General features: G+C 41.6%; 1 protein-coding gene across 2 annotated transcripts in view; it reads left to right on the plus strand.

Moving 5' to 3' along the window:
* PID1 (phosphotyrosine interaction domain containing 1) overlaps positions 1-25,298 on the plus strand; it is a 90,196-nt gene that overhangs the window by 19,300 nt on the left and 45,598 nt on the right. For both annotated transcript variants that reach the window (XM_063339883.1, XM_063339885.1), the window contains exon 2: positions 16,045-16,191. In XM_063339883.1, coding sequence (XP_063195953.1) covers positions 16,045-16,191 — 147 coding nt within the window. The remainder of the gene's footprint in view (positions 1-16,044; positions 16,192-25,298) is intronic.

The following is a 25,298-nucleotide window of genomic DNA, read 5'->3' on the forward strand; positions in this document are numbered from 1 at the left end:
GGTACTCTGGACTTGCAGTGTCTCACTTGGCTGTGGCACCTAGTTTAGCAGAGCCATCACTTGAGTTTCCTGATGGATTTATTACTTGGCTGCCTATTTGTTGTATGATCCCAAATATACACCTTCCTAATGAGGGCTTGGGAAGGATTTACCACTTTCTTCTGATCCCTGTTTTCTTGGAAGGAAGCCTACTGATGGGTAGGAGACGTGGTTCGTTCCCATCTTATGTGAGTCTAAAGACTGATATCCACTGTATATTGGGGAGCACTTGTGAGAAGTGAAGCACAGTCCCTCAAAAGAATAATTTGGGGACTAGATTGAACTTCATCCCAGGTAATGATTCCTTGCTTTGCCTGTTACAATTTGCACGGTCCAGAAGTGGGATCTAACACTGGGCTATCAAATCAATTGACCAACAGCTGATGTCCAGCAGCACACAGTGAGGGCTCTGTCACTGTTTTTGGACTCGAGTCCTTAATCAAACTAATGGGTGAATTTTGGTGCTATGTAAATATCATAAAGTTTCCAAAAAATTATTGCAATATTATAGAATCATAGAATGTGTTGTGTTGGAAGGGACGTTTAAAGGTCACGTAGCCCAACCCCCCTGCAGTCAGCAGGGACATCTTCAACTAGATCAGGTTGCTCAGAGCCTCATCCAGCCTGGCCTTGAATGTCTCCAGGGATGGGGCCTCCACCACCTCTCTGGGCAACCTGTGCCAGTGTCTCACCACCCTCATTGTAAAGAACTTCTTCCTAATGTCTAATCTAAACCTACCCTGCTCTAGTTTAAAACCATTGCCCCTCGTCCTATCGCTACATGCCCTTGCAAACAGCCCCTCCACAGCTTTCTTGTAGGCACCAATATTTATCCTTTCTCCAACCATCCTTCCTGTAATGAGTTTTATAGCAGGTTAAATGGGTGCCAATGCTTAACAAGAAGAAAGGGTTATCACTCAAGCAGGATTCATGCATTTTTAAATGCAGCGAAGCCTCTTGAATAACTGCAGGTAGAAGATGACGTGTTTATCACTGCAGGAGGAATCTTTGCCCTGTGACTTCATGCACTGCGGGCAGCTGAGCCCAAAACCGAGGGACTTCAGTGCTGTGTTCGGGAGGTATCAGAGGCAGTTGGTGTTGTGCATCCAGGCTGCTGTGTGGAGCGTGACTAAACTCTGCCCGATAAATTATGGCATTTCTTGAAATAGTGCCTTGTACTTTTTAATGAGCTGGGCTATCAGCTCTGCATCAGTGGATGGGTAAAATGAAGCAAGAATTGCTTTAACATTAAAACTGTGCCTGGAGGACTTCTCTGAGAAATTGCTTATGATTATTAAGTGAATATAATACGGTAAGACAACCTTGCTTCTTTGCTGTGCTTTTTTTTCATACTGAGTGCGGTTTTGAAAGCTGAAACATGTACAGATGGAAAGTAATGTTGAAATGGGAATGGCTTTGGAAGCCATGCAGTGTTCTCTCCCCTTGAATGTGGGTAGGGAAGAGAGGTAAGACACAATTTATTGAGATGCAACTTTTATAGAAGAATTAGATTTCCTCTAAATACAGTTTGATTGTGTGCCAAACAGAAAGGAGGCTGGAGCCAGAGCACTTCATGCGCCGAACTGGAGAAGAATCTCTTCCAAACCAAATGGGCTGGGGAAAAATGAGCCTTGTATTGCTTGTTCCTTCTGCTGTGTGTGCATACGTACAGCTAAATAAATGGAAAGACAGCTCCACTCTGTGACAATTGACGGTGGTGATGATGAAGTGGCTGTGGGGGGCAGTTGAGCTAGCTGCAGTCTAACCTATTATGGGGCAACAACACCCCAGGAGTGTTTTACGCAACCTAGGGCGGGTGGCAGAGGTTGCCATAGGTAGCTCTGCCAAATTATCACTGAGACTTACCTCTGCGTCCTGTGTGTGTTATTTCTTCAATGGTATGTTTGTTTCTTACTCTGTTTTCAGAATTGTCTCCTGTTTCTTCCCCAGAATTGTCTTGTCTGAGATGGTATTTCAGCAAATACCTAGCCCATAAGCTGCATGTTACCCCTGCTCTCCAATACAGCAGCACACACTCAGGGAAGAAGGCAAGGAGCAAAACTGTATGGAATTGATGAACTAATTTGTTCTCTAGATAGGTGCTTGTGCCCTTTTCCCACTCAGAGACGTACCGCACCATTAAACACTATTAAATATTGGCAGCTTCACAGTAAACTGCGTTTGTGATTTGTCTACTGTGTAAGCAGAAAAGGCAATCCCAAATCTGCTTCAGGAATGGCTTTACTCTGGCAGGTTGGGAATATCAGTGATAGCCACCAGAGCCTGCTTATTTCGGACTATAATGGTGATAAAACATGAAAGTGGAAGTGCTCATGTCGTAGGGCAGGAGTTGGAATTAATCACTCTTCTACAGATGCTATAGGAAAAATAGATTATAACCACAGCCCTGTTTCATGTGCTGGTTCACTTTTAATCGCCATACTAGCGATGGAGTACTGCATGGAATATCACGATTTTCAAATGATTTCTAACCTTTTTTTCTACAAATAGCAATCTGATCTAATTGAAGATGTCCCTGCTTACGGCAGGGGGGTTGGACTAGATGACCTTTAAAGGTCCCTTCCAACCCAACACACTCTATGATTCTATGAAATTAATTATTTTTAAAAATCAGTGTTTAAGCAGATGCGCTTGTTGTATAGTTTTTTCATTGTGCCACAGTCAAAACCTATGGCTGTCTTTTATGGGTGACTATGGCATACGCTCGCCTGGCTTGAACAGCAGAAAGTGCTGCTAGTTCGTGTTCCTGTTTCTTCAGGGAGATGCTGTAGCTCCTCAACCTCTGATTTTCTCTGTTGTGCTCCTTGTGGTGTGAATGACACAGAGATGCACGTGATACCCAACCAGTGGTTAAAGATGGAAAAGGCAAAACTTGGAGCACTTCAATTATGGTGGTTGCTGGATGTCACCCAGGAGGGAACAGGCTTTGTTGAATGATCAAAGGTCTCCTACGCTCATTGCTGCTCAGAATGGAGCAGACAGATGTTTATCTAGCTGATTGTCTTGTAAAACTGTAGATTTGGCTTGTGCAAATAGCTGTGCATGCAAAACTTGACTGCTGTTATTTCAGAGGCTTTTCTACTGTCATCTGAAAATCTGTTCCATGTAGAAAACCTGGGATCCAAAATTAAATAAAAATCAAACAAGGATAACCTTCTACTAAAGCCACCCAAGACTGAAAATAGTGCAGTTGGATTAAAGGTCAGTATATTGAAGGCAAACTAGCAGTGATTAATTGACATGGAGTTAAAGTTCCCTATCAAAACCCATGCCTTCAGTTAACAGCTTGCCCAGACTTTCCACTTTTGAGGTTATCTCTTTCAAGCTTTACTTCTGGACTGAAATTACATTCTTTGTGTTTTGTTTTGTTTTTGTTTTTTTTAAATGAAAATCGTTTAGTTGCGGTGGTCTCCCAAGTAACTTTACAACAGTACAAACATTTTCACAGACTTTCCTTTAAATAATGCTAACACTTAGAACGCAAGAGAACAGCCCCCTGTCACCTAGCTCAGAATCAACCTGAAGGAAGAAAATGTCCATTTTGAGCGTTCGGCTCTGACCGCCCTCCGAGTTCTCAAGTGGAGACCTAAAGGCAAAGCCTTACTTTGTGCCCATGTGGAATGTTTTGTCCTGAATGTTCTTGACTAGTGTGTAGGCAGAGAAGCTTTGCAGTGGGCAGCCTTGAGGGTCTCAGCAGCTGTAATGAATTCCTGTGTGCGTGCATCCATCTGCCTCATATTTGCATTCTACCTGGTTACTGCCATATCAGTAAATGCTCAGAAATGGGGTTCCCTGCCCCCCCCTCCCCCCCCCCCCCCTTTTTGTCTTTAGTCCAGGTTACTGTTGTTGATATAACTTAGTTTGGCTTGGAGATTTTTTGAAAGAACTATATGGCTGTTATATATGCAAATAGCTTAGATAAGCATAGTTGAGAAGCCATTGGTAGGGCTGCAGCATGAAAAATTTCAAGTACAAAAAAAAAGAATTGTAAGATTGATAACCCTTGTGCTTAGTGGTCAAAATGCAAATAACAAAAGCTGCAAGTCTGGGCAGAGAGACATGCTATAAAAAGCATTATTGCAAGATTAAGCTGTAGAAGACACATTTTTGCACGGTAATCTACTGGATTTATTTTGACAATTATTTATTTGTGGTGATTGTGAAAGTGGAATTTCTAGCAGTCTTGGTATAATTATAGAGGACTGAAGTTGTAAAGCTGCTTAAACATTTTGCATCACAGTTAAGTGATTTTTTTTTTCAGCCAAGTACATGCCTTTTTTGATTAAAAGAAATATTTGTCTTGAAACTCTTTTCCCCCAGAGGAATGACTAATTGGTATTCACGAGATTCAATATTTTAATATTTTATCAGAGGCCCCTAAATTCTTTCACTCCCTTCTCTTTCAGGGTAAATAATTTAGATTTCAGATGCATCAAGTTTGATAAAAGCCACCTTGTTAACATCTCCTGTAGAATTACAGCTCTGTGTGCTTTGAGGGACGCTGAAATAACTACATCAGTAATGCTCTTAAGTTAAATTGAACAGGGCAAAGGAAGACGACAGTGGGGAAATGCTGGGCAGGCAGTTCATTTATTTTAATTTTGTTGGTTCTTTCACATGTGTTTGACTAGCTGCCTGACACAGGTACACTGGAGACTGTAAATGTCATGAGTATTCAGAATAATTCTATTGTGTTGTGTTATAGGAATATATATTAGATCTGCATCTAGAGAAGCTCAGGGCTTTAACAGCCCAGGCCCTTTTCCCTGGATGTTGATGTTTTATATTATTTCATTTCCCCTAGCATTTTAAAATATGGTTTGCAATAATTGACAGGGTTTGCACCAAGAAACATTTAATAAAAAAAACCAAACCAAACCACCTCTTATTTACATTCATGTTTCTTCTGCAACTTCTCAAAGTTGAGCCCACACTTGCAGATTCAAATTTGATTGGCTTTTTTCAATGTAGAATTATTTAAGTTGTAATGTGGCTGAGAATGGATGGTGTTTAAGGTGGTCAGCATCAAAGGAAGAGGGAAGAAAGTTGAGGCTGTACTGAGAATAAGGATGTTCTTCTTTGTCTTTTGCTCTGCAGGATTGTTTATTCTGCAGTTGTTTTCTGTGTAGAAAACTTGTCATTGCTGTGTCAAACAAAGTTTGGAGCAGGCTGGGCAAAAGTGAGAGTGTAATTACTGGAAAAAGAGAAAGTAGCCTTCACAACGTAAAGTGGTTGAATGATGATCCTTGTACAGACCTGAAGTATTCCAATTCTGCTGGCCTTGATGGAAGGGAATGTTGGATAGTTTTGAGCTCTTCTGTTTTCTTTAGTTAAGCAGTTTAATATTTCCATGATTCAATGATCTTCATTTCATTGACGACGTTGAGTTATAAGACTGAAAAAGCGATTCAGTTACTACTCTAAAAAGTAATAATTCTTCATGTAGGCACATGCAGTAGCACATGTAAAGCAGCAGTAAAGATGGGGACTAGTTCTGTTCCTGTTGAACTTCAAATTTGTTTTGCCACAGATTTCTGTGGAAGCAGGGATTTTTTTTTTTTTTTTTTCATGGCATATGGGATTCCTAAAGACTGGGATTTGAGTATGAATGAGCACGTGTTTCCAGAATGGAATTACTTGAGTTTGTTTAATCAATTGTGGATTCCTCCAGAGTGACGCTGCAATGCCTGTCTGAGGAGTTTGCTCTTTTTAATTGGTCCCGTATGTACTGGCAGATAGTGTATTAACCATGCCTTGGGGGAATAAGGGCGTCTGGTTGAATCTCATGGTGCATATTTTATTTCTCTTCTGGAGGGATTTGCCTTTTTTTTGTGGTGTGGTTTTGTTTTTTTTTTGTTTTTTTTTGTTTTTTTTTTTTTTTTTTGTTCTAAGGACCATAGATATGTGTATAATCACTAGCATTTTGAAACTTTATACTCAGCTGAGGGATTAGTTAGGCTTCTGCAAAATTATCTGAAGTTTGCTGACAAGTAAAGAAGAAGAAACAGGTTTTACAGAGAAGCTGGAGTTTGAGTATCTCTGGATTTGGGTGCTTAAATTGTGAGAACTTGGAAGCTTGATCTCCCTTCTCGTCGAGTGCTAAGGACTTGTCCTTTGAAAATCAGAAAAATGGAAGCATCAGAAAAGATTAATTACTTTTGAAAAACTTTGAAAATACCATGCAGATTCAACCTTTATATCTGGATGACATGGATGTGAGAAGGCTGTCTTGCCCATGGGTGCCATAGGTTAGATCCAGCAAAGGGGAGTATCATCCTCAGCTGCTTCACTTGATTCATCCTGCCCTGGAAAAGTAGAGTAATTTTGCCTGTTTTAGCTCAGCTTAACTAATAAGGTAGTTGCAGGAGAAACAGGAATGTAAATGAGTTGGTTTGATTTTCTTTTGTAAAGGTTTCTTGGTGCAAATCCTGTCAATTATCCAACTCTAAAGCTTTGCTGAATTAATGAGACGCTTTGTAGAAGGGTATTTTTGATCACTTTCTGTAGACTCCCTTTTTTCTGATGTAGGTTGTCTGGTATGCTGCTCTTATTCATGGCCTTAAAAAGTGGGAAGACCTACTGTGTGAAGTCCCCTGAGGATAGGGGTTATGCATTTGCACTGCTGTGGCACCCAAATTTTGTCTATATTCTGCATCATCTGGTTAAACGTTTGTATAGCCATAAATCCTGGCAGAATTCCCCAATATTGAATAATATGCTGATGGAGGCACAAAGGGAGTAATGTTTCAGGAGATGAAATGCTTGTGATTGTAGTTGGGGCCGGGGAAGTCTCCTTGGGAAGGTACATGTGATGGGACAGCAGTGCTGGCCAGAGATGGTTCTCTTGGGGATGCTGTGGAGCAGGTACTGTTGGTGCTCAGGGGGATGTGTGGAGAGAGGGAAGGCTAAAGCCACTGGGCTGCTTTCTTTGCCCTCGGCACGGCTTGGGCAGATGCACCCTGATGGAGGCTTTCCAAAAAGGCTGACTTGCTGAAGAAGCAGGTCTGTTCACTTGGAGATGGCTTGTGTCCATGGGAAGTAGGAGGACCCCCTCTCGGAGACCCTCAAGAATGCCAGGCTCAAATCCTGGGGGTGTTTCAGACCTGGCAAAGGCAGTGCTGTAAATTAGCATCAGAGGAGGCAGTGATAAAAAGGACAGCTTTAGAGAAAGGAATGGATTCTCATTGTCTTGTAGCTGTAAATACAAGTATTTGTTAGGTTCATCCCAGAAGTTCGTTGGGTTTATATTTAAGCAATACATCAGAATTTTTGGCAAGAATTTGTACCCTTGGTTTCTGCATAGTATTAGGCACAATGTTACCTCTAGCAAATAATGGGGGCAAATTCCCTGTTTGTAGCAGGCACCTATGTCATCTAGTCGGTATCCCTGTCTCAGTGAACAAGTCTTAAAAAGGCAAGAGAGAGGTTACTGAACTACATAACTGCTTAACAAGTTATTGATTCATCGCAAAAACTGAAGGAGAAGAGCAAGAGGGTGAAATCCTGGTTTTGCAAGGGCTGTGTTGGGGAATGCAGTGGCTGTTCTGGCAGGTATTGTATGAGATGGGCTTGCTCTGCCAGGCACAGAGTAAGGAGAAAGAACTTTTTAAAGCATCCTCTGACACAGAAATTATTGGAAAGCCTCCAAGAGCAAATTGAAAAAGCAACAGCCGCCTTCATGCTGCAGGATTCCATTGTTTTAATATTGGGCCAACTATACCAGATAATACATCTACTGGAAACTCATGTTAGGGAAAAAATATGTTGGAAGGCAGCTAAGAGGTCAGCTCAAAATCAAAGTGAATGAACTTGACATATCTATGCTGCTGCGTGTCCTATTTTGTTCTTTCTCTTCTTGTCAGCTCCTATTTCCTCATTTATTTCCACTCTTCCCTATTTTTTTTTTAATTTTTCTTGTCTTGGGCTCGTGTTCTGGCTGCCATTTTTCCTGAAAAATGCTAGGGCTGAAAAATACCTGTGTACGGGTATTGCACAGAGAAATCCTGGCATACTGATACTTTTGAAATTGCAATCTAGCTTAAAATTCCAGGCTTGCACACAGACACAGTCTTTTTGGGGAGGTATTGCTGCTCTGGTGATGAGAAGATGTACAGCAGATAATAAGCATGACTTTATTTAACTTCAGTGCTCTGCAATGGAGCTGGGCTTCCCAGGCTGGTTTTGTTTGGTGGGCTTCTGAATATAGTTTGAAGACCAACATCATCAGGGATAGGACGGAAGAAAAAGGCAGAGTTTTTACTGCAAGTGTAAATGTTTTTTACAATTATTGCATTTAATAAAATACAGAGCACAGCTACGTGTTAATTTGGCTTGGGTGGAATGAGAGCTAGTTCAGTCGTGACAAAGTTATTAAAATTTGAGAGTTAACTGATTTCTGAGGCCAAAAGTTTGGGAAGCAGTTATTTATGAGAGCGGCTCAGTTGATACGTTGTTGGAAGTCATTATACTTTATTTCTATTGGTGCTAAAATAATGTTGTTCTTGTATAAAATACATGCCATGCACACCAGGCATTGGAAACTACAACTCATTTCAAAATATGTTTAACAGTCATCAGTAAATAATAAACTGTAAAAGCCCAAATTGAAACAGACATATTTAGATATTCATCTTCCATCCACATGCCTAATTTCCACTGAAATAATGAACTGGGAATTTAGGTACTGTAATGTAGAGACTGATCAAAGAACTTTTTATTGTAGTAGTGGGACTTCTTTTACCTCCTCCACTGATGTTTTAGGGCGGTCTTATTTTATTTTCATGATTATGAGTGTTCTGAAATACTGACTCCTTCCTATTCTGATGTGGATCTCTATAGTGGGACTTCAGGTTTGGAGCAATTACAGCTAAACTGGGACCTTAGTCTCTGAATATCCTGTATATTCAGCTTTGGTCAGGGGGGTTAGTTTGGCTGAGCATAGAGAAATGTTAGAGGATCAGTCATGAAATTCTCATCTGGCTCTGAAGTTCCCTGCAGTTTGGAGGGTGTTTGTATCTGGGATTGTGTTTTGTTTGGGCAGCGATCCTGCTGATTGGAATCGCATAAGCTTGGCAACAGAACGAAGGCATCCAGCCAGAGCAAACTCAAAGTACACAGGGTCTGAGAACAAAACGTTTCACATGAATTAAATTGTGAGGAAATAGAAATTCTTTAAACTTGTAAGAAAACAAGGCAATATGAGTCTCATCACACAGGCAGCTCTGTGATCCAGGCTGTCGATAGGGAGTGCAAGTTTTATTTATGAAATCTTGATAGTTGTGTGTTTTTTTAAGAGATATGTCTTATCACCGCAGGACAAAGAATATTCCCCAAGAAACTGGTATTAGAGTGAGACGGAATAACTCTCAGTGCTTGCATGTAAAGATCCAGTAGCATCTTTGCTGAAAGGCTTTTTGACACTCGATTGATTTTGGTTTCCTCTGTACCATGCACTGCAGCTGGGCTTGCCATCCTAAAAAGGTTCCCTGTGTCCTTGTCCTGCTTTTCTATCTGCAGTCCTGTGTCCCCCTTCCCTTCATCTGTCCATTTTTTCTGTATATTATAGGTTTTTCTATCACAGCTTTATCCTTGACTGCCTTGTTATGTTCAGTAATGGCAGGAGGAGTGCAGGAAGGTCTCTGTGCCTGGCAGCAGGGAGCATTGCTCGCAGCGTGACGGGTTCTGCCTCTCCTGGTGCTTTCCTTTCCCTGGTCTCAGGCCGTGCTTGCTTTGATGCTGTTTTCTGCACAGTCTCCGATCATACAGATTTGAGTTTACCCTGGTAAATGCAGATTACTTTTTTCTGTGCCAAACACTCCCCGCTGCCCCCATCTCTCCTCTATGCTATCTGGTAGGAGCCAGGGAATGTGAGGGGGGGAAGTAGTGGCAGGCACTGGTTCAGTTTCTAATGTGCAACCATGCAGGTGTCACGTGGAGGGGTGGCGAAGGGAAGGCCTTTTTGTTCTTTTGTGGCACGGTGTTTCCCAGATGCTTTGCCCCTGAGATCCTTGGGGATGTCGTGCCCTGAGGGTGGCCGTGCTGAGTCACGCCGTGGGCCTGCCCAAGCTCCTCTACTTACAGGGCACCTGCAGGCAAGTCTGCCGTCCCCTCGTGGCCCTTGCCATTTTTTTGCAATCGAGAGATGTACGTTCAGGCATAGTTATCTGCTTTTTCCCCTAAGTAGCGTCTGTTACCTGAAAGAGACTGAATGGATTTAGTTTGATAGGCTGGCAACATGCTAGATGAGATAGGCTTTTAATAACCAGATTTCTGGAGTTGGATTGGTTTCAAGAAGATTACTCGGGCCGGATCTGCTTAAGTATAAAGAGTCATGACATGATCTTGGATTTGTGCGTGCCAGTCAGTTTTGTGTTACAGAGCAGGCTGCTGATGGGATGATTTCTGACTTTGATAGGTGCTTCCATCCCCTCTGTAGAAGGTTTATTGTTGTGTTCAGTACAATGTTTATATGAACTGCTAGTAAAGGGTAAATAAATACAGCACAGTAAAGTTTAATATGGGGGAGGGGAAAGTATTTAAACTGTATTTGCAATATTTGTTTAACAAGAAATGGATCAGATGTGACATTTATGTGTACTGGATAGCATTTGCTTTAAACAGAACAAAGTCTTGAAATGGAACAGTTTTTGTATGAACAGTATCAGAATTCTTTTCTTGTCAAAAAGCCAGAGGATTGGGGTGGAATGGGGATGGTCCTCAGGTCCCAGCCCTGCTCATGTCACTGATGGTGTAAACATGTTGCTGAAGGATTACTATGTTCTCATCTCTGATCAAGAGTAAGAGAGTGGAGTCTTGTATCTACAGACTGGATACATTCACAGTCAAATTCCACTGGGAATAGGTGAAAAGGGACACTTGGACTTTCTAAAATTCTCTTGCAGTTCGTTGCACGTGGTTGTGTCTTTCCCCTCCTAGGCTGCTGCGTCTTACTGTGGGATGCTGTTGAAAAGTTTTGGTTTCATTCCAGAACTAAATGGATTTCAAAGGTAGAAGAAGTACTTGAACTGAAGTAGTAAATTGTAGACATTATTTTTTAATTTCCCGGCGACTGATCTTTTGCTGATGCTGTAACATGGATTTCATCTGGGAATTCCTTTGTAGGTGCTGTAGCAGGATGAGCTGCACAGAGGATTGCTTCTCATTCTGGCAAAACCCTCTTTCAGAGGCCTTGAACTTTTAAAATAACTCTTTTTTTTTTTTTTTTTTTTTTTTTTTTTTTTCAGAAGTTAACGTCCTATCATTTGGGGATTTACACTCAATGCATGTCTTTGGCAAAATTTGGCCAAATACAGGTCATATAGAAACATGATGCCAGTTTCTGCAGTCATGTGTTGGTTGTAATGCTGATGTTAAGAGATAATGGGGGCTGAGGGCTGAGGTGCTAAAGACTTTCTTACTTACGTTCACTATGTCGAAACCCGATTAGCCTGTAAATTGTCTTCATTTTGCTCATCCCCTGTTGCTGACATACAGATTACAATGTGTTACAGTCCTGTCTGTCTTGAAGGCTTTTTTTATATTTACATCCAATATATAACCCTTTCTTGATCTATTGAATTTGAGTCTTTGTTTTATTTCCATCATAAAAATGAAAAGATCCACTCGCCCAGGCTTGACTGCTGAGTACTCAATGTTGTGAACAGCAGTGACCGTTTAGTTAGGACCTGAAGATGAAGAGCTGTACAGAAGCGTTAAGCATTATTACTACAAATTGTCAGTCCATACTTTTTTCCTCCAAGGGTTGTTTAATTGTATAGAGCCACAGTTGTTTTCTTCAAGACATTTGGCCTGAGTTGTGGAAGTCACTGTATTTTTGCTGACAAACTAAACCAAACCAAAACGATGTTAACTTTTACTTTTGATAGCAACAGCAAGTGTGCTTGGACTAAATACACAGCACCTAAAATTTGCAAATTGAATGTTGTGAAATAGTTATTCTAGAGCTAATGCGTGACTGTTGAGCTGATAACAAAATATATGTTGAAAACAGTTTAGAAGTTATTGATTCTTACGTTCAGTTAACCTGTAGCTAAGAGGGTTAGTGATGACAGGGTTTTCATTGAAATGGGGAGCACTTTGAAGGTCACCAAGAAGGAAAATATGTATTGTAGCTCTGTAGTAACAGTCTTGGCCTGCTAAGGGTTTGGGCTACCAGTTATACCCTTCAGCTTTCTATTATAGGGGGAAAGGATGCCGTCAAGACTGGTAAACTAAGCAAAGGAAAATGATGGAACTTGAATCCTTGAATAAGCAAAACCATGGTTTTGTATTAAGATAACTTTCTGATGTTATTAGAGGCTTTACTTAAATTTTATTTTGAACGGTTTCATGTTCAGCAAGTAGGAAAATATAATGCTAATTACAGCTCTGACCCTTTCTTTGGCAATTAAGCTGTTTTATTTGCTCAAGGAATTTTAAAACTTGCTGCCAATTTCTTACTGTTATGTTGCTCCTTGCATTTCTTTAAAAACGTAAAGTCTGTATCAGTAGCACCATCTAAATGGATAAAAATGTGCAGTTAATATTTGTGCCAGTTAAGAATCTCTTCTTGTGATGATTTCAAGTATAAGAACTACCAAATGAACCTAGCGGTTCTGGCACATGAAATGTGAATGGTATAATGTTCCCTGAACCTTTATTCAATGAATTGCTAAAGTCATGCTTTTCAAGAACTTTGTGAACTTAAAGCACTTTAAAGAAATATTCTGGGTTTGCAGCAGTGGAGAGCCAATGCCTCTTCTCAAAAAATACGTTGGCTACTGTTATAGGTCAGCCTTTGCCAACAGTTTCCGCAGGAGATGCCAGTTTGGAGTGGAAACTAAGAAATGGGTTCAGCGAAGCACTTTATCCTGTTCTTGGCTTAAAGCACATGAATAATCCCATTGACTACCCACGTGTGCTTTACTGGGACTGCTCACACAGTGAAAGTTAGGCATGTGTTTAAATAACTTTCTTATTTGGGGGCTCACTGCGTGATGTCTCCTGGCAGAGACTTGATTTTCTTATGGCAGCCATCATATGACCTGTGTGGAGGGAATGCAGCGTTGTCTGCTTTAGCCATGCAGTCCAAAGAAAAAGGCTATTTCTGTGTCCACCCCCAATCCGTCCTGCACTTCTCTGGCAACTAATTATCTGTTTGCTGCCAATTGTGCTCTAGTGTTTTTGGCACCCAACCACTCCAACTTGCTGCTCGTACAAGTATTGAATTGCCTTTGTAAGGCAGAGAGTAGTCTTGTCCTTGTTTAAGACTGTATATGTGGTTGTTAAAACACGAAAAAAAAGCACATCGTTGTCATAGCTTTCCTCATTTTGGTCAAATTTTGCTCTCTCTGTCAGTAGTCCAACTGAAGTTGATAGATATGCTAGCAGAGGAGAAGAACCATTTCGAAGGCCCAAGCTCAATACTCAGGGGGGCTAAATGGAGTCTTTTCATCTATTGAGTATGTAATGGAAGCACCGTTCTTTATTTGAGAACCTCTGTAAACAGATCATCTATGGAAACGGAGCTCTTTCAGCACACAGGGAGGGAGAAGTTAAATGCGAGGATAGGATCATCTTCAACCTCATATTTAGCAACCGTTATCTCTGGTTTAATCCAAAATTGGTCCACCAGCAAAATAGTACAACTTCATGTTAAAATACATTTAGGTAAGTTTTCCACCTCTGCCTCCTCTCCCATCCCCTGCACACACAAGGCAGCAGAAGACCTTGGAGGCAGTATTTCCCCGTGCTTGCAAAAGGGCTGGTCACAGGCAGGGAATTGCTGTGACCTGCTCATGGCGGGTCTCCAGCACCCTCTCCCTTCTGCGTATTTTCTCCTCCAGAAATACAACCTCAGCAGTAAGTTAGCAGACCTAGAGCCTATATATAAAAGCAAGGCAAGCTAATAGAGAACTACAGTTGTAGTAGACAGCAATTAGTGGGACCAGCAAGCCCAGCACTGTGGTTGGTAACCAGCAGTGCTCCTTCAAACTCAGGATCTCAAACTTTGAGCTTGCTGTACACTCATCGTGGCTGGTTATCTGTTGTTTTGCCTTTGCTAATGACTTCACCAGAGAAGCCTAGGAAACTCCAAACAAAAGGCTGTTAATCCCAATTGAAAGGTAAAATGAAATAGGTTTTCTCAGGGAGTTTAGTAATCCTAGCTGGCAAAGAGCTCTGTTGTCTTCAGAAACATGTGTCAAAGAATATTCTTTAATGTACAATCATCTTAAATGGAGTACTTTTTCTTTTTTTTTTTTTTTTTTTTTTTTTTTCTGGAGCTGTGTTTGAAAGAATGAATGGGATAACATGTAACATGAGCCAGATAAAAAATAATATGAGTACAATACTTCACTGGGGTGGAAACTTGAATGTTTGCACAAACAGCACAGAGGCCCTAAAGTATTGCTGTAACAGGCTGTAACTTCACGTGTGAGGTAGGAAGACAATACTATTTTCACAGGCTGTTAGTGTTTATGCCTTGAATATGCTTATGAGAATGTTTAAGGTGCTGTAGATCCAATATCATAACAATTATTAGACCTAAACACTGATGAGCAAAGGATTAAACTGTTTAAGAAGTGTATTAACAGGCTTTCAGTTAGCTAATGATAAAGCATTTATGAATTAAGTAGGAATTTTATTTCCAAGAAGTTCTCATGCATTTTCAATGAAATACTCCAATCCACAAAAATCCATATTAAAACAGTATAGTATCTATATTTTTGATTCATCCCCTGTGTATAAATAAAATGTTTAATAGGCACTTTCCTCACCTAAAGCACAGGACTGAAAAGCAAGGACCTGAGTTGATTTTCTAGTTCTGATAGAGACTTTTTGTACAGTTCTGGGAAATCACTTAGCATCTATCTTTCTGCAAGCCAGATCCCGTGATGTTTGTCTGCCTTGCAGAAGTGAAGGGGAGGCTGAGGAAAGGGGTGACTGCAAAACAAGTTAAGAATCTGCCATCAGAAGACAGAACAAATGGTTTGGTTTGGATAAAAATAATCTGGAGTCATTGCACATATGTCTAATAACTGATGATTTATAAGAATCAAGTTATGAAGCTTTAATAAATGCGTATTTCTTTAGACAGAGCTGCAGTATGTTACTAGCTGGGAATACTATATTGATTTGCTTCATATCTGCATATTTTCCCCCTTAGATACGTAGTAGCAAGCAAAAATGTTCAGTTTCTCAAATGAAGGTCAGTTCAAAGAAACATGCAAATGCTGAAAAATTTCTCTGACTCCCCTGATTCCACAAAATTAATTTGGAAATCTTTCAAGGATTGGCTTTCTTCACTCTAAGCAATTGATGAGAATTTTTTCGTTCAGTGACATTACTGGCTACTTGGATAGTTCTTCACCCAAGCCTGGGGAGTTCTTTCTTGTCTGTTACAGCAAGTGACAAGTTTTGAATGACATCTGTTGGTTAGTACCAGCAGTGGCATTTACATTAGAGACTACAGGAACTATTGCTTACACAGGAAAAGAATTTAAAATTCACATGCTAAAGACAAACGGATGAGGCATTCAGCTCAGTGGGAACGGTAACGTCTACAAAGGTCAATGGGATGAGCTTTAAGTACAGAGGAAAGAAAACGAGAACGGATGAATTCCTAGTTCTTTGAATGGTCTTTGATCCCCTTTTCTTCTCTTCATACGGTCATTAATCTATGAATAGTTTTATAATATGCCTGGGAGTGATCAGAGGTTGAATTTAGATCCTTTTTGGGCTATACATGGATTCTAATGAATCCTCTCATTTTGTGTGTATATATCTTATTAAATTAAAACCAGTCTCCACATTGCTAATAGTAATAATGTATATTCACTGTTTTAAGTTGGAGAACTTGTTAACTCTCCCCATGGAAATTTCTAAGGCACTGAACAGAAAGTGAAACACACAGATATGTCCAACTATTAACTCTCACTTTTCTGCACTAGAACTGGAGATAATTGCTTTTCTTTCTCTGTGTAGCACTTTCAGACCATGTTAAAGACTAAGTTGAATGTCCTAACTCTTCGGAAGGAACCTCTCCCGACAGTGATCTTCCATGAACCAGAAGCCATCGAGCTGTGCACCACAACTCCCCTTATGAAGACCCGGACTCACACTGGATGCAAGGTACTTGGGAGGATAAACTTAAAGAATGAGACCATTGTGAAGACGTTCTCTGTGTGTGTGACAACTCTAAAGAGCCCATAATAACCAACGTGGTTACTGTTGTTGTTCTGGAAACCCTGTTAGCTGCTACTATTAGTATAAGGTTTGTAAATCAAAAAAAGGCACTGAATGTTTCTGAGAGAAATTCTGGGCTTCAGTAAAAAAGGGTTTGGCTGTGTGGCACAATACAGGTCATGGAGAATTTCTAACAGTCTGCAATGAACATCACTCGTAACACACCATCACTGTTTCTCTAAATGCTAGTGCTGAGATGGGAGACGAAGGGACAAATGCCACGTAGTTGCATTTAGCAATCTGTACTAACAGAGAGATACACCTGCTGAAATAGGGTAGCAGATTAAAACTCAAGGTTGATTTTTTTTTTAATTATTATTTTTTAAAAAGGTGGGGGGGGGGGCAGAGGAGAGACTGCTAGATCTTGATTCGCTTAAGCAACAAGATGAATTTGCCCAGTTACATCAAAGCACAGCTTCTGAAAAAGCTCTTCTTCAAAGTTTAAAGAGCTTCGAGTGTGTTCTTCTGTGGTAAGAAACCATATAAAAATAGCAAACAAATCTGCTCTGTTTGCATCTTCTGTTGGAGCCATTTTCCTTGGTAGCAGAGCTCGCCCAGCCTTGCAGACACAGCTGGGGGCCAGTCTGGCTGGTGCTGCCAGTTGGGGCTTGGTAGTCAAGTCCCCTTCGCCTGTCCGGGCTGTCACTTGTCAGGAGTGTCCACCCACCCTCGAGGGTTGTGGTGAAAATGGAGAGAACTGGGCTTGAGCCTCCACCGCTCTGTAATGTGTCAGCTCTAGGAGAGCCATTGCCTGATGCTACATGTCCTGGATAAGGTCCAAAGTGCAATTAAATGTCCTAGCCCCCTCCCCTGCCAGCGTGTATACACACGCGTGTGTGCACATACTCTTCCTTGTTGGAAGATCTGATGTAAGTGAGATGGGGTTGGAAGAAATTGCTTCATGGTGTGTTCCCCTGCTTCTCTTGGCATACTGTACGGATGGCATGGGCTGTGGGCATGCTCTGAAGGACTTTGCTTGGGCACCTCCAGCTCTGGCACTTCCGCAGCAAAGTTTCTTCTTGGGAAGTGTCATTTTTGTTTGACTTCTTGCCTGTCACACTAGCCAAGAAACAAGACTGCTGCTGCGTGTTGAAGCAGTGCTGCCCTGTGCTGATGTGATGGAATGCAGGGCAAGGGACCCTAATATGCTTTGTACGGTAGCTCCTAGCATCTGCTTTTCCACGGTGGTGTCTTTTGTCCTTTACGTTGACATCTAATGAATTTTTAGAGAATATTAGCTATCATAAAAATGGTTCACAAAGTATCTGGCTTTCACCCCTAGTGAGAGAGAGTTCAGACATAATAATGCTTTCTGAAATCAGTTTATCTCTGTGAGTGTGTATAGAATTTAAATGAACCTTTTCGCTTAACCTACAGTCCTTCAATTGGAAAAGATGGGTTGCGGAGAGATGTTTACCCCCTCAGTGAAGAGAATCTTATTCTATATTTAGAGATCTCTTTTATTTATTCATTTATTTTTCCTGCAATGTAACATAGTAGTGGTGACTTGGGAACATCTGCTGCCACAATGCCCCCCTTTTCCTGCTTGCACTGTTTCTCCTTCTCCCCTTCCCCCTGTAGCTAGTTCACCTCCTGCCAGTGCTGGAATCCTACGGTGGTGTTTTTGGGGTGGTGCCCAGCCCATCTTCAGACGATTCAGCAGTTGTGATTTCCAGTACCCACCTTGGGAAGGTGATTCCACATATGTGTTGTTCTTATGGCTAAGAAATCCTCTCCAGTCATTAACTGAAAGGCTCTAACAGTCTCTCTGGTCACAATCTCCTTCTCTTTCCACTCTCTTTTTTTCTGACTAAATTTATTCTTCTCTTATGGGGCTTGTATCCTCCAGCTGTTTATAGGTAATTAGCCTTCCTCTCCTCTTTCCCCTCTGATTATTAGTTCCTTGCTGAGTGATACGATAATAGTGTTGCCATAACAAAGCCAGTATTTTATAATACGACTTTTCGCTCTGTGTGGTCTGATCTGTCCCTGTTATTCCAGATGCAAGGCGGGAGATGCTGTGGTGCTGCTGGTACCACTGAGCCTCCTCTCTGGTTCTGAGACATGGGCTTTTCAGGCAAGAGCACAGCATCCAGTTTTTACTTTCTTTCATGAGTCACACTCTTTTGATCCTTAATCGTTTTATTCCTCTCGACTGAAATCCCTCCAATTTTTCTATGTAATCCCATTAATGAGATAGCATCATTCTTCTGACATCTCCAGACATCTAATTTTATTGCACAGTTTTAACATAAGCCTCAGCTGGCACCATCATGTTATGGGAACTTGACACATGCAATTGCTTTGCTGTTTAGAGGTCTGGGCATTGGTTTTCTTATGCGATTGCACTTTTCCTTGTCCTTTCCTCACAAGACTGGCTTTTTTTTTTTTTCCTCTTTCATTTGGCGTTACTGCATCCTGAAGAAGCAAAACTCTTGCTGAGATCCAATCTCATTCTGTAATTGAATAGGATGGTTTTAAGAATAGCGGAGAAATGTCTTGCTTGAAGTAATCTAGGGGCAACCCCCCAAAAATCTGGAAGGTTAAATAATTGAACAAATTCTGAGAGCTTCACTTTCCCGCCCAATTCCAGATCTGATGGCGTTTAGGTGTTTCCTAAAATATATTTTTTACTTATAGCAGAAGGCTTAAGACTCATTCCTCCTCTTAACTGCATGTCTACACCTGCCTGCTTGGGCTGGCTGCGCTGTCGCCATTCCTACCCTTCTCGACTCGTGGCCATGATTTCACCAAGCAGGAGAAACAGATAGTATTTGCATTGATTTGCAGCACAGAACTTTAGGTGCACATGTTTCGGAGTTTGTGCTGCTGGTTGGTCATTGAGACAGAGGTTGGCTTGGAGGCTGTAATTTCCAAGGGGCACCTTCTTGCCCCCTTCCCCTCCTTTCCCCACCAGTCCTGTTTGCAAGTGGGGAGCGACAGCCCTGCGCCCTGGGGTTGGACTGTCGCAGTTCCACTCAGCAGAGAGCCTAAAACAGAAAAGGATTTCTGGGTACAATAAAGCACTTGGACTCTTGTTTTTTCCCGAGGTTTTGTTTGCTTTCATTTGAGCCATGGTGTACGTTAGGCGAGAGGCAGGTCTCTGGCCCCTGAGGAACCACAGCTTCTTGTCCTCCTCCAGCTGAGGCTGCCGGGGCAGGGCAGTGGGATGCCGTGCCCAGAGGGTTGTCACCTCTCTGGCAGCTGCGGGTGAGCACCCATGTGCGTCTTGCCTCTTCCCTGCGACAGATGTAGTGTTTGTGAATGCTGGCGCATCAAGTGTTATGGTCAGTAGCTGCTCTGAAGAATGAAAAAGTCCATCGGGCTTATTGTATACCTGTAAATGGCAAGTCTCGGCTTAAGCTAAACCACCCTGTGTTGGGGAAGGACAAAAAAGAGTGAGAATAAGTCTTTTTTTCTTCCTAGATGAACCACACTTTGAATCACAGGTTCCTAATTTGCTCTTATTTAAATAGAACATGTTTCCGTATACAGGCATGAGTGTGATTCATATTTTTGTATATAAAAAAGTGTCCATCCTTGTTCAGATCCTAAGGATTTGATTAGACCATGGCTGTCCTGCTTTGTAGGTCTTTCATGTCAAATGTTGTGCACTCTTGTGTTTCAGCTGGAAACCTCCTTTTCCCTTATCACAGCACTAAGTACCACCAGATGGAAACTGAAAATCTGGAGTATCTCCAGAAATTAGTTGCTCTCTACTCAGAAATGCGTGCTTTCTCTGCGCCTTTTAACATATTTTGTTTAAGATCTATGTGTTTTATTCTTCCTTAATGTGCTAATCGGCTTACGCTGATTCTAATGTTTCTTGATTTCTGTCCCTTTGAGCTATGGTGGTGGCATGAAGGGAACTGCCTAAGCGACTCTCTCTCTCCTGCTCTAGCTTTTCCAGGCACTGCTGCAGTAATGCAAAAGGACAGAGGTTAAAAATGCTGCCTGCAAATTTTGAAGTGGTGTCACAGGTTTAATTTTTTTTTTTTTCTTTCTACTGGAAGCCTCTTCAAAGTGAAGTCAGTGCTGAATAATCAGTTGCTTGTTCTTATCCACCTGGGTCAGGTGATCTTATTCTTCCCGTTCCCAGCAGTGGACAAGCTTTTCTCAGCAGCCTGGGAGGCTGAGATGAGAGGTCCATAAAGAGTGCAAATAATAGCATTCTCAAGAGTATGCTTTTACTAAATGGCACAATGTATATTAATGATATGGTGTTTGCACGCATGATACTTGTTGCTTCCCTGTCTTATTGGGTTGAGTTGGTGACATTATTAATTCAGGCTTTGTAGAAGGTATGATGTTGAAGTTTCTGTGATGGTGTATCTTAGTTGAAAATTGATGAAAGTCTGGTTTAGCAATTTGTATAAATGGTGTTAAAGTGGTACTGGCGTTTTAAAATCAAGTCTTGCACATATTGATAGAGATTTAAAAAATAGCCAAGAAGTAATACGAATAAATGGAGCTTGGTCTTTCAGAATAGCTGAATCGCTTCATTCACAAGGCAAAAAGAAAATGATTCTTATACTAAGCTTGCTGCTAGGTGGTGGTTACGGGCAGGGTTTACTGGGGGCTTGTGTAGCAGGAAGGGGCCATGGCTGGGCCTCCTTGGCACAGTGTAGTGTCCGCAGGTACCCACTGAGCTCGACTCTGGGACATGTCTGATGTTACACCCATTAACTGGGCCTGCAGTGCTTTCTGGGAGAGCAGGGCAGTGCCTGAGTGGCCTTAACCTGTGCAGTGCCAAGGGGCTGGCTCTGCATTCCCACAGCCTGCCCTCCGGATGCAGCTCCCTGCCCTTTCACAGGGGCAGCCTGTTGCCCTGGTTGCTGCTCTTCTCCTGGCCTGGCCAGCTGCTGCCAGGAGTTTTCATTTTCCCTTTCATCTGTCTGTCTTTCTCCCATTTTTCTTCTTTTCTCAAAAGTAACTTTCACCACTGGAGACAAGGCATGCCATCAACGGTGGGCCCTACTCATAAATCTCTGCACACGTGAAATTGTCTCAACATGCTTTGAGCAACAGGATTTGCACCAGTGTAGCAGAGACTGGAAGTTAGTCTGCAAGGGAAAAAGTCATAATAAGTTTATAGGATGAAGAGTGAGTAATATTGATCGTGATCCGATTATGATTCATGGAAATAAAATGTTTCTCATTGGGATGCTTATTAAATAAATAAAACATTGTCTTAAAATTGCCTTGCTAGATCTGATTCTAATTCCTTGGGTAAGAGAGTCATTTAGGAATAACGTCTGCTCAGATATTACTGCCTATTTTTGGTTTTCTTGCCTTGTTAATTTTGATTGCAAAGGCCTTGCAGCAGGACTGTCTCTTACCACATGCTTGCAAAATACCCCATTTATGCTCTACCCTAGATGCCTCTGCAGCAAATGTATTAATGTTGTGTTGCTGCTTTTATTGGCCATTGCGCTTCTAAAACTTAGACTGTCTAAAACTTCTTAAACTGTTATTCTTTTTTTTTCCTCTCTAGGTTAGACTTCCCTAAGCTGTTTTGCCCAGCATTTCTGTCCTATGCAGCCTCTGCCACTTGTGTCCCATCCTAATCAGCTCAGCCATGGCAGTGGCAAAATACATTATTGCTTTAGCTTTCAGGAGACGGCGTGCTCCCCATCTTCTGGGCCTGGTGGCCCCTCAGCATTCGGAAAATGGCCAAATTGATGAACCATCCTCCCAGCTTTGTGCAGCCCACACAACGTGGTTTCGGTAGTGGCGACTCCAGCCTCATATCTCTTCCCCTTCATTACTCCCCAAAACTCAAACTTTTGCTCTGGCCAGCTGGAGAGTAGGTGAATGTCTCCTCTCTGCCTCACTGTTACTGTGTGTGGGTTGGTTTTGTGTGTCTTGAAATTGAATCAGTCAAAATTAATGCAAAGAGAACATTGTCTCTCACTTCAATACATAGAGACTAAGGTGCTCTTTCCTGTTTGTACTGTCCTGTTGGCTCAAAAGGGCTGAAAATATGCCCTAAGACTATCCGAGATGGGGAAATACAGATGACATAAATGGGTGTTAACAATCTAGCATTTTACTTAAATTTCCATAGATAATTTAAAAACCCCACTCTCCTTGAACGTTTATTGCTACTTTGGCTACTGAAACCGTAGCTGGTTGGAAGCTGCACATATTCTTAAAACCACCTCACTTTGTCCTTATAAAGCTTAATAAAAATGTTCTCTGTGCAGCTATAGCATGGTCAGGAATGGTTGTTTTGAGTGGAGGCTTATCCGTCTGTAAATATAAGTCCAGCTAGCTGCCTGGTCTTCATTACCATTTAGTAAGCCTGTAATAGTAAGATGGCCATTAACTTTAATAAAGAAACAAATTAAACAAGTGAGACAAGCTAAACTGTACCATCACTCCCCAGCCTACTGTTTTCCACCATTTTTAATGCGAGTGTGAAGCACAAAGCTTTTTTTCTTCTTGCTTCATTAAAGGCTTTCTGTTGTTATCCTTAAGCATTACATATTTTGTACTGTGAATTGAGACTTTCTTTTTCTGCTTTTTTCTCCCTTCATCAAATGAACGAAAAGGACGCATGTGAAGTCTTGCATGGGGAAAATTTTAATAGCTTTGCTATGGTTAGATATAGTGCTCGTTGGTGAGAGATAGAGGCTTTAATGATGTATTTTCCAAAAGTGAAGTGCACAAATAAACTAATGCCCCAACAAGTACACTATGTGAAGACGAAGTATTCTGTTTACTTTTTTTTTTCCATGTAGTGTTACAGAAATGAAAAAAAAAAAAAAAAAAAAAAAAGAAATGCTTACTACTGAAGTTAGGGAAGAGTAAACTGCTTGCAGAAGCCTTACACGTGACTGTATCCCAGAGAGCTTTAGAGAATTTGTCTGAGTCTTGTTCTAATATTGAAAATGGAGAGTGGCATGTGCTCATTTCCTTCGCAAGACATGGGTGTATGGTAAGGTCCTGTCCTGCACCTATGAAGTTAATGAGAGCTTTGCTGTGGGCTCCATTGGGAGCATGGTGGGATGTCACGGTGCAGGACGGCAGCTGCCTTCAGGCAGCACATGCTGCATGGTGCTTGGCACTGGCTGCTCTCAGCCTTCAGCTTCAGAGAGGATTTCTCTTGCATATGATTTTTTTTATTACGTGCATGGAAAGCCCATTTACGTCAGTGAGGATTTACGCTTTAAATGCGTGCAGAGGAGCTAACAGAAATGTAAGGGTAGATGCAAGTGGAGAACGTTGTTAAAGCGTTGCAATGCTTCATTTCCTGAAGTCCAGGGTCTTAAGTGGAGAATATAAATTGGTTAAAGCAATTGAATTAACCTTAAACTGAGCCTGCTTTAAATAGGACTTTCTGCAGTGCTCAGTTTTGCTGTGTTGGATGTTTTTTGGCATAATTTTATTTGCTTACTGGTAAAGCGTCATTGTAAGACTAACGTATTCTGAGACCGGTGGAAGTTATGTCCTGTCGGGCATGTTGGTGGTACGTTTTTTTTCTTAGTATTTGCGCCGGTGACATTTTTCAAGCCATGGTTCAAGTAAAGGGCATCTTGTTATTCAGGAAGTTCTTACATCCCATCTAAAAATGGTCATGTATTTAAGCCAGCTTCATGTTTCTGCTTTAACACTCTTTATAGGAGAAAGTATGTGGCTGTTTTCTACATACGGTGGAGTAACTTTGCCCTGAATATATGTATATTAATTAAATGAAAACAGTTTTGCCTATTTCTGTTTACTTTTGGATTTTCTTTAAGAGTGTCTGTCTCAAACCATTTTAAAGAGTTCCATTAAAAGAAATAATACCACCACTTTGGGAGGAGAGCCCTGGTGACAGGTAGGACAGGAGGGTTTCTGGGAGCTGTTCTCCATGTTGGTGGCCAGCACAGGGCTTGTCCTGCCCTGGGCTCAGGGCCTTTACCCTGTGGTTCCCCATGGATTTGCTTCAAGCGGGAGGGAGCTCAAGGCTGAGCATATAGTGAGGAAAATAGGGAGCGACCTGGGTTTCATAAAGAGATTTGCAATGAAAATAGTCATGCCCACGTGTGTGCTCCCAGGAGGACAAGAGGATTGTGTTCCCTGGGTAGGAGGCTTCAAATTTTTATGGACTGTGCAGATGATGCCTAGATCTGTCCCCTGGGAAGAGAGGTGCCCCCCTCCAAGTCCTGACAACTAGCGTGCAGGAGTTCTCCTCGGCGGTCCCTGGGAGCAAGGCTCTGGGTTCCTGGCTTTGTGTGAGGAGTGACCTGGTGCCAGCACTGCTTTGTCTTGCATGAAGAAATAAAAGCAGAAGTGTTGCACCAGGTAAGCCAGTTGCTCAGATGTATGTGTGTTCAAGCCCGTTCTCCTTGGCAGTAGGCTGCAGAAAATATCCCCTAAACAACAACACCAAAAAAACCTCGAAAAATGCAAGGAAATAAAAAGTCAGAGCATCCATTAGCACATTGTGCTTTACTCCTCCCCTTGGTGCATGTATTGTATTGCTTGCACAACCACTGTGTACCTTACATTTCTTCATAATGCTGTAGTTCTGTCCCTGTAGTGTATGCGGTGAGTCTCAGTGAAGAAAACGGGTGGTGATGCAAGATATGGAGCCTGGGAAAAAGAGTTTTTAACATAAACAGCAGTTCCTTTGGCTGGAATTGAGCATTTCCTTTGGCTTCAAAGCTTTGATGTTATTAGTTGCCTTTCATTCAACAAAAGCTTGATTTGGAAGTCATCAGCCCTTAATTTTGTTAGCAAATGGTATTTTTCAGCAGAAGTAAACTAAATCAAACTTCTTAATGTAAAACAAGGCACTACCAGTTTATATTTCAATTAGTTATGGAAATGGTTGACATTCAAATAGCACTGTGTAAAATGCAAATACATAGGAATTAAAAATCCTTCCTGTGACTTGGTTGAGAATGAGCACTGGCCGATCCTGAATTTCACCCTTGCTTGTAAAAGCAACTGAGAAACTTGTGAGGTACCAAGGAGGCCAGGTACTGTGTGCTTGTGAATGCTCC

Source organism: Chroicocephalus ridibundus, chromosome 6, assembly GCF_963924245.1.
Source record: "Chroicocephalus ridibundus chromosome 6, bChrRid1.1, whole genome shotgun sequence".
Classification (NCBI taxonomy): Eukaryota; Metazoa; Chordata; class Aves; order Charadriiformes; family Laridae; genus Chroicocephalus; species Chroicocephalus ridibundus.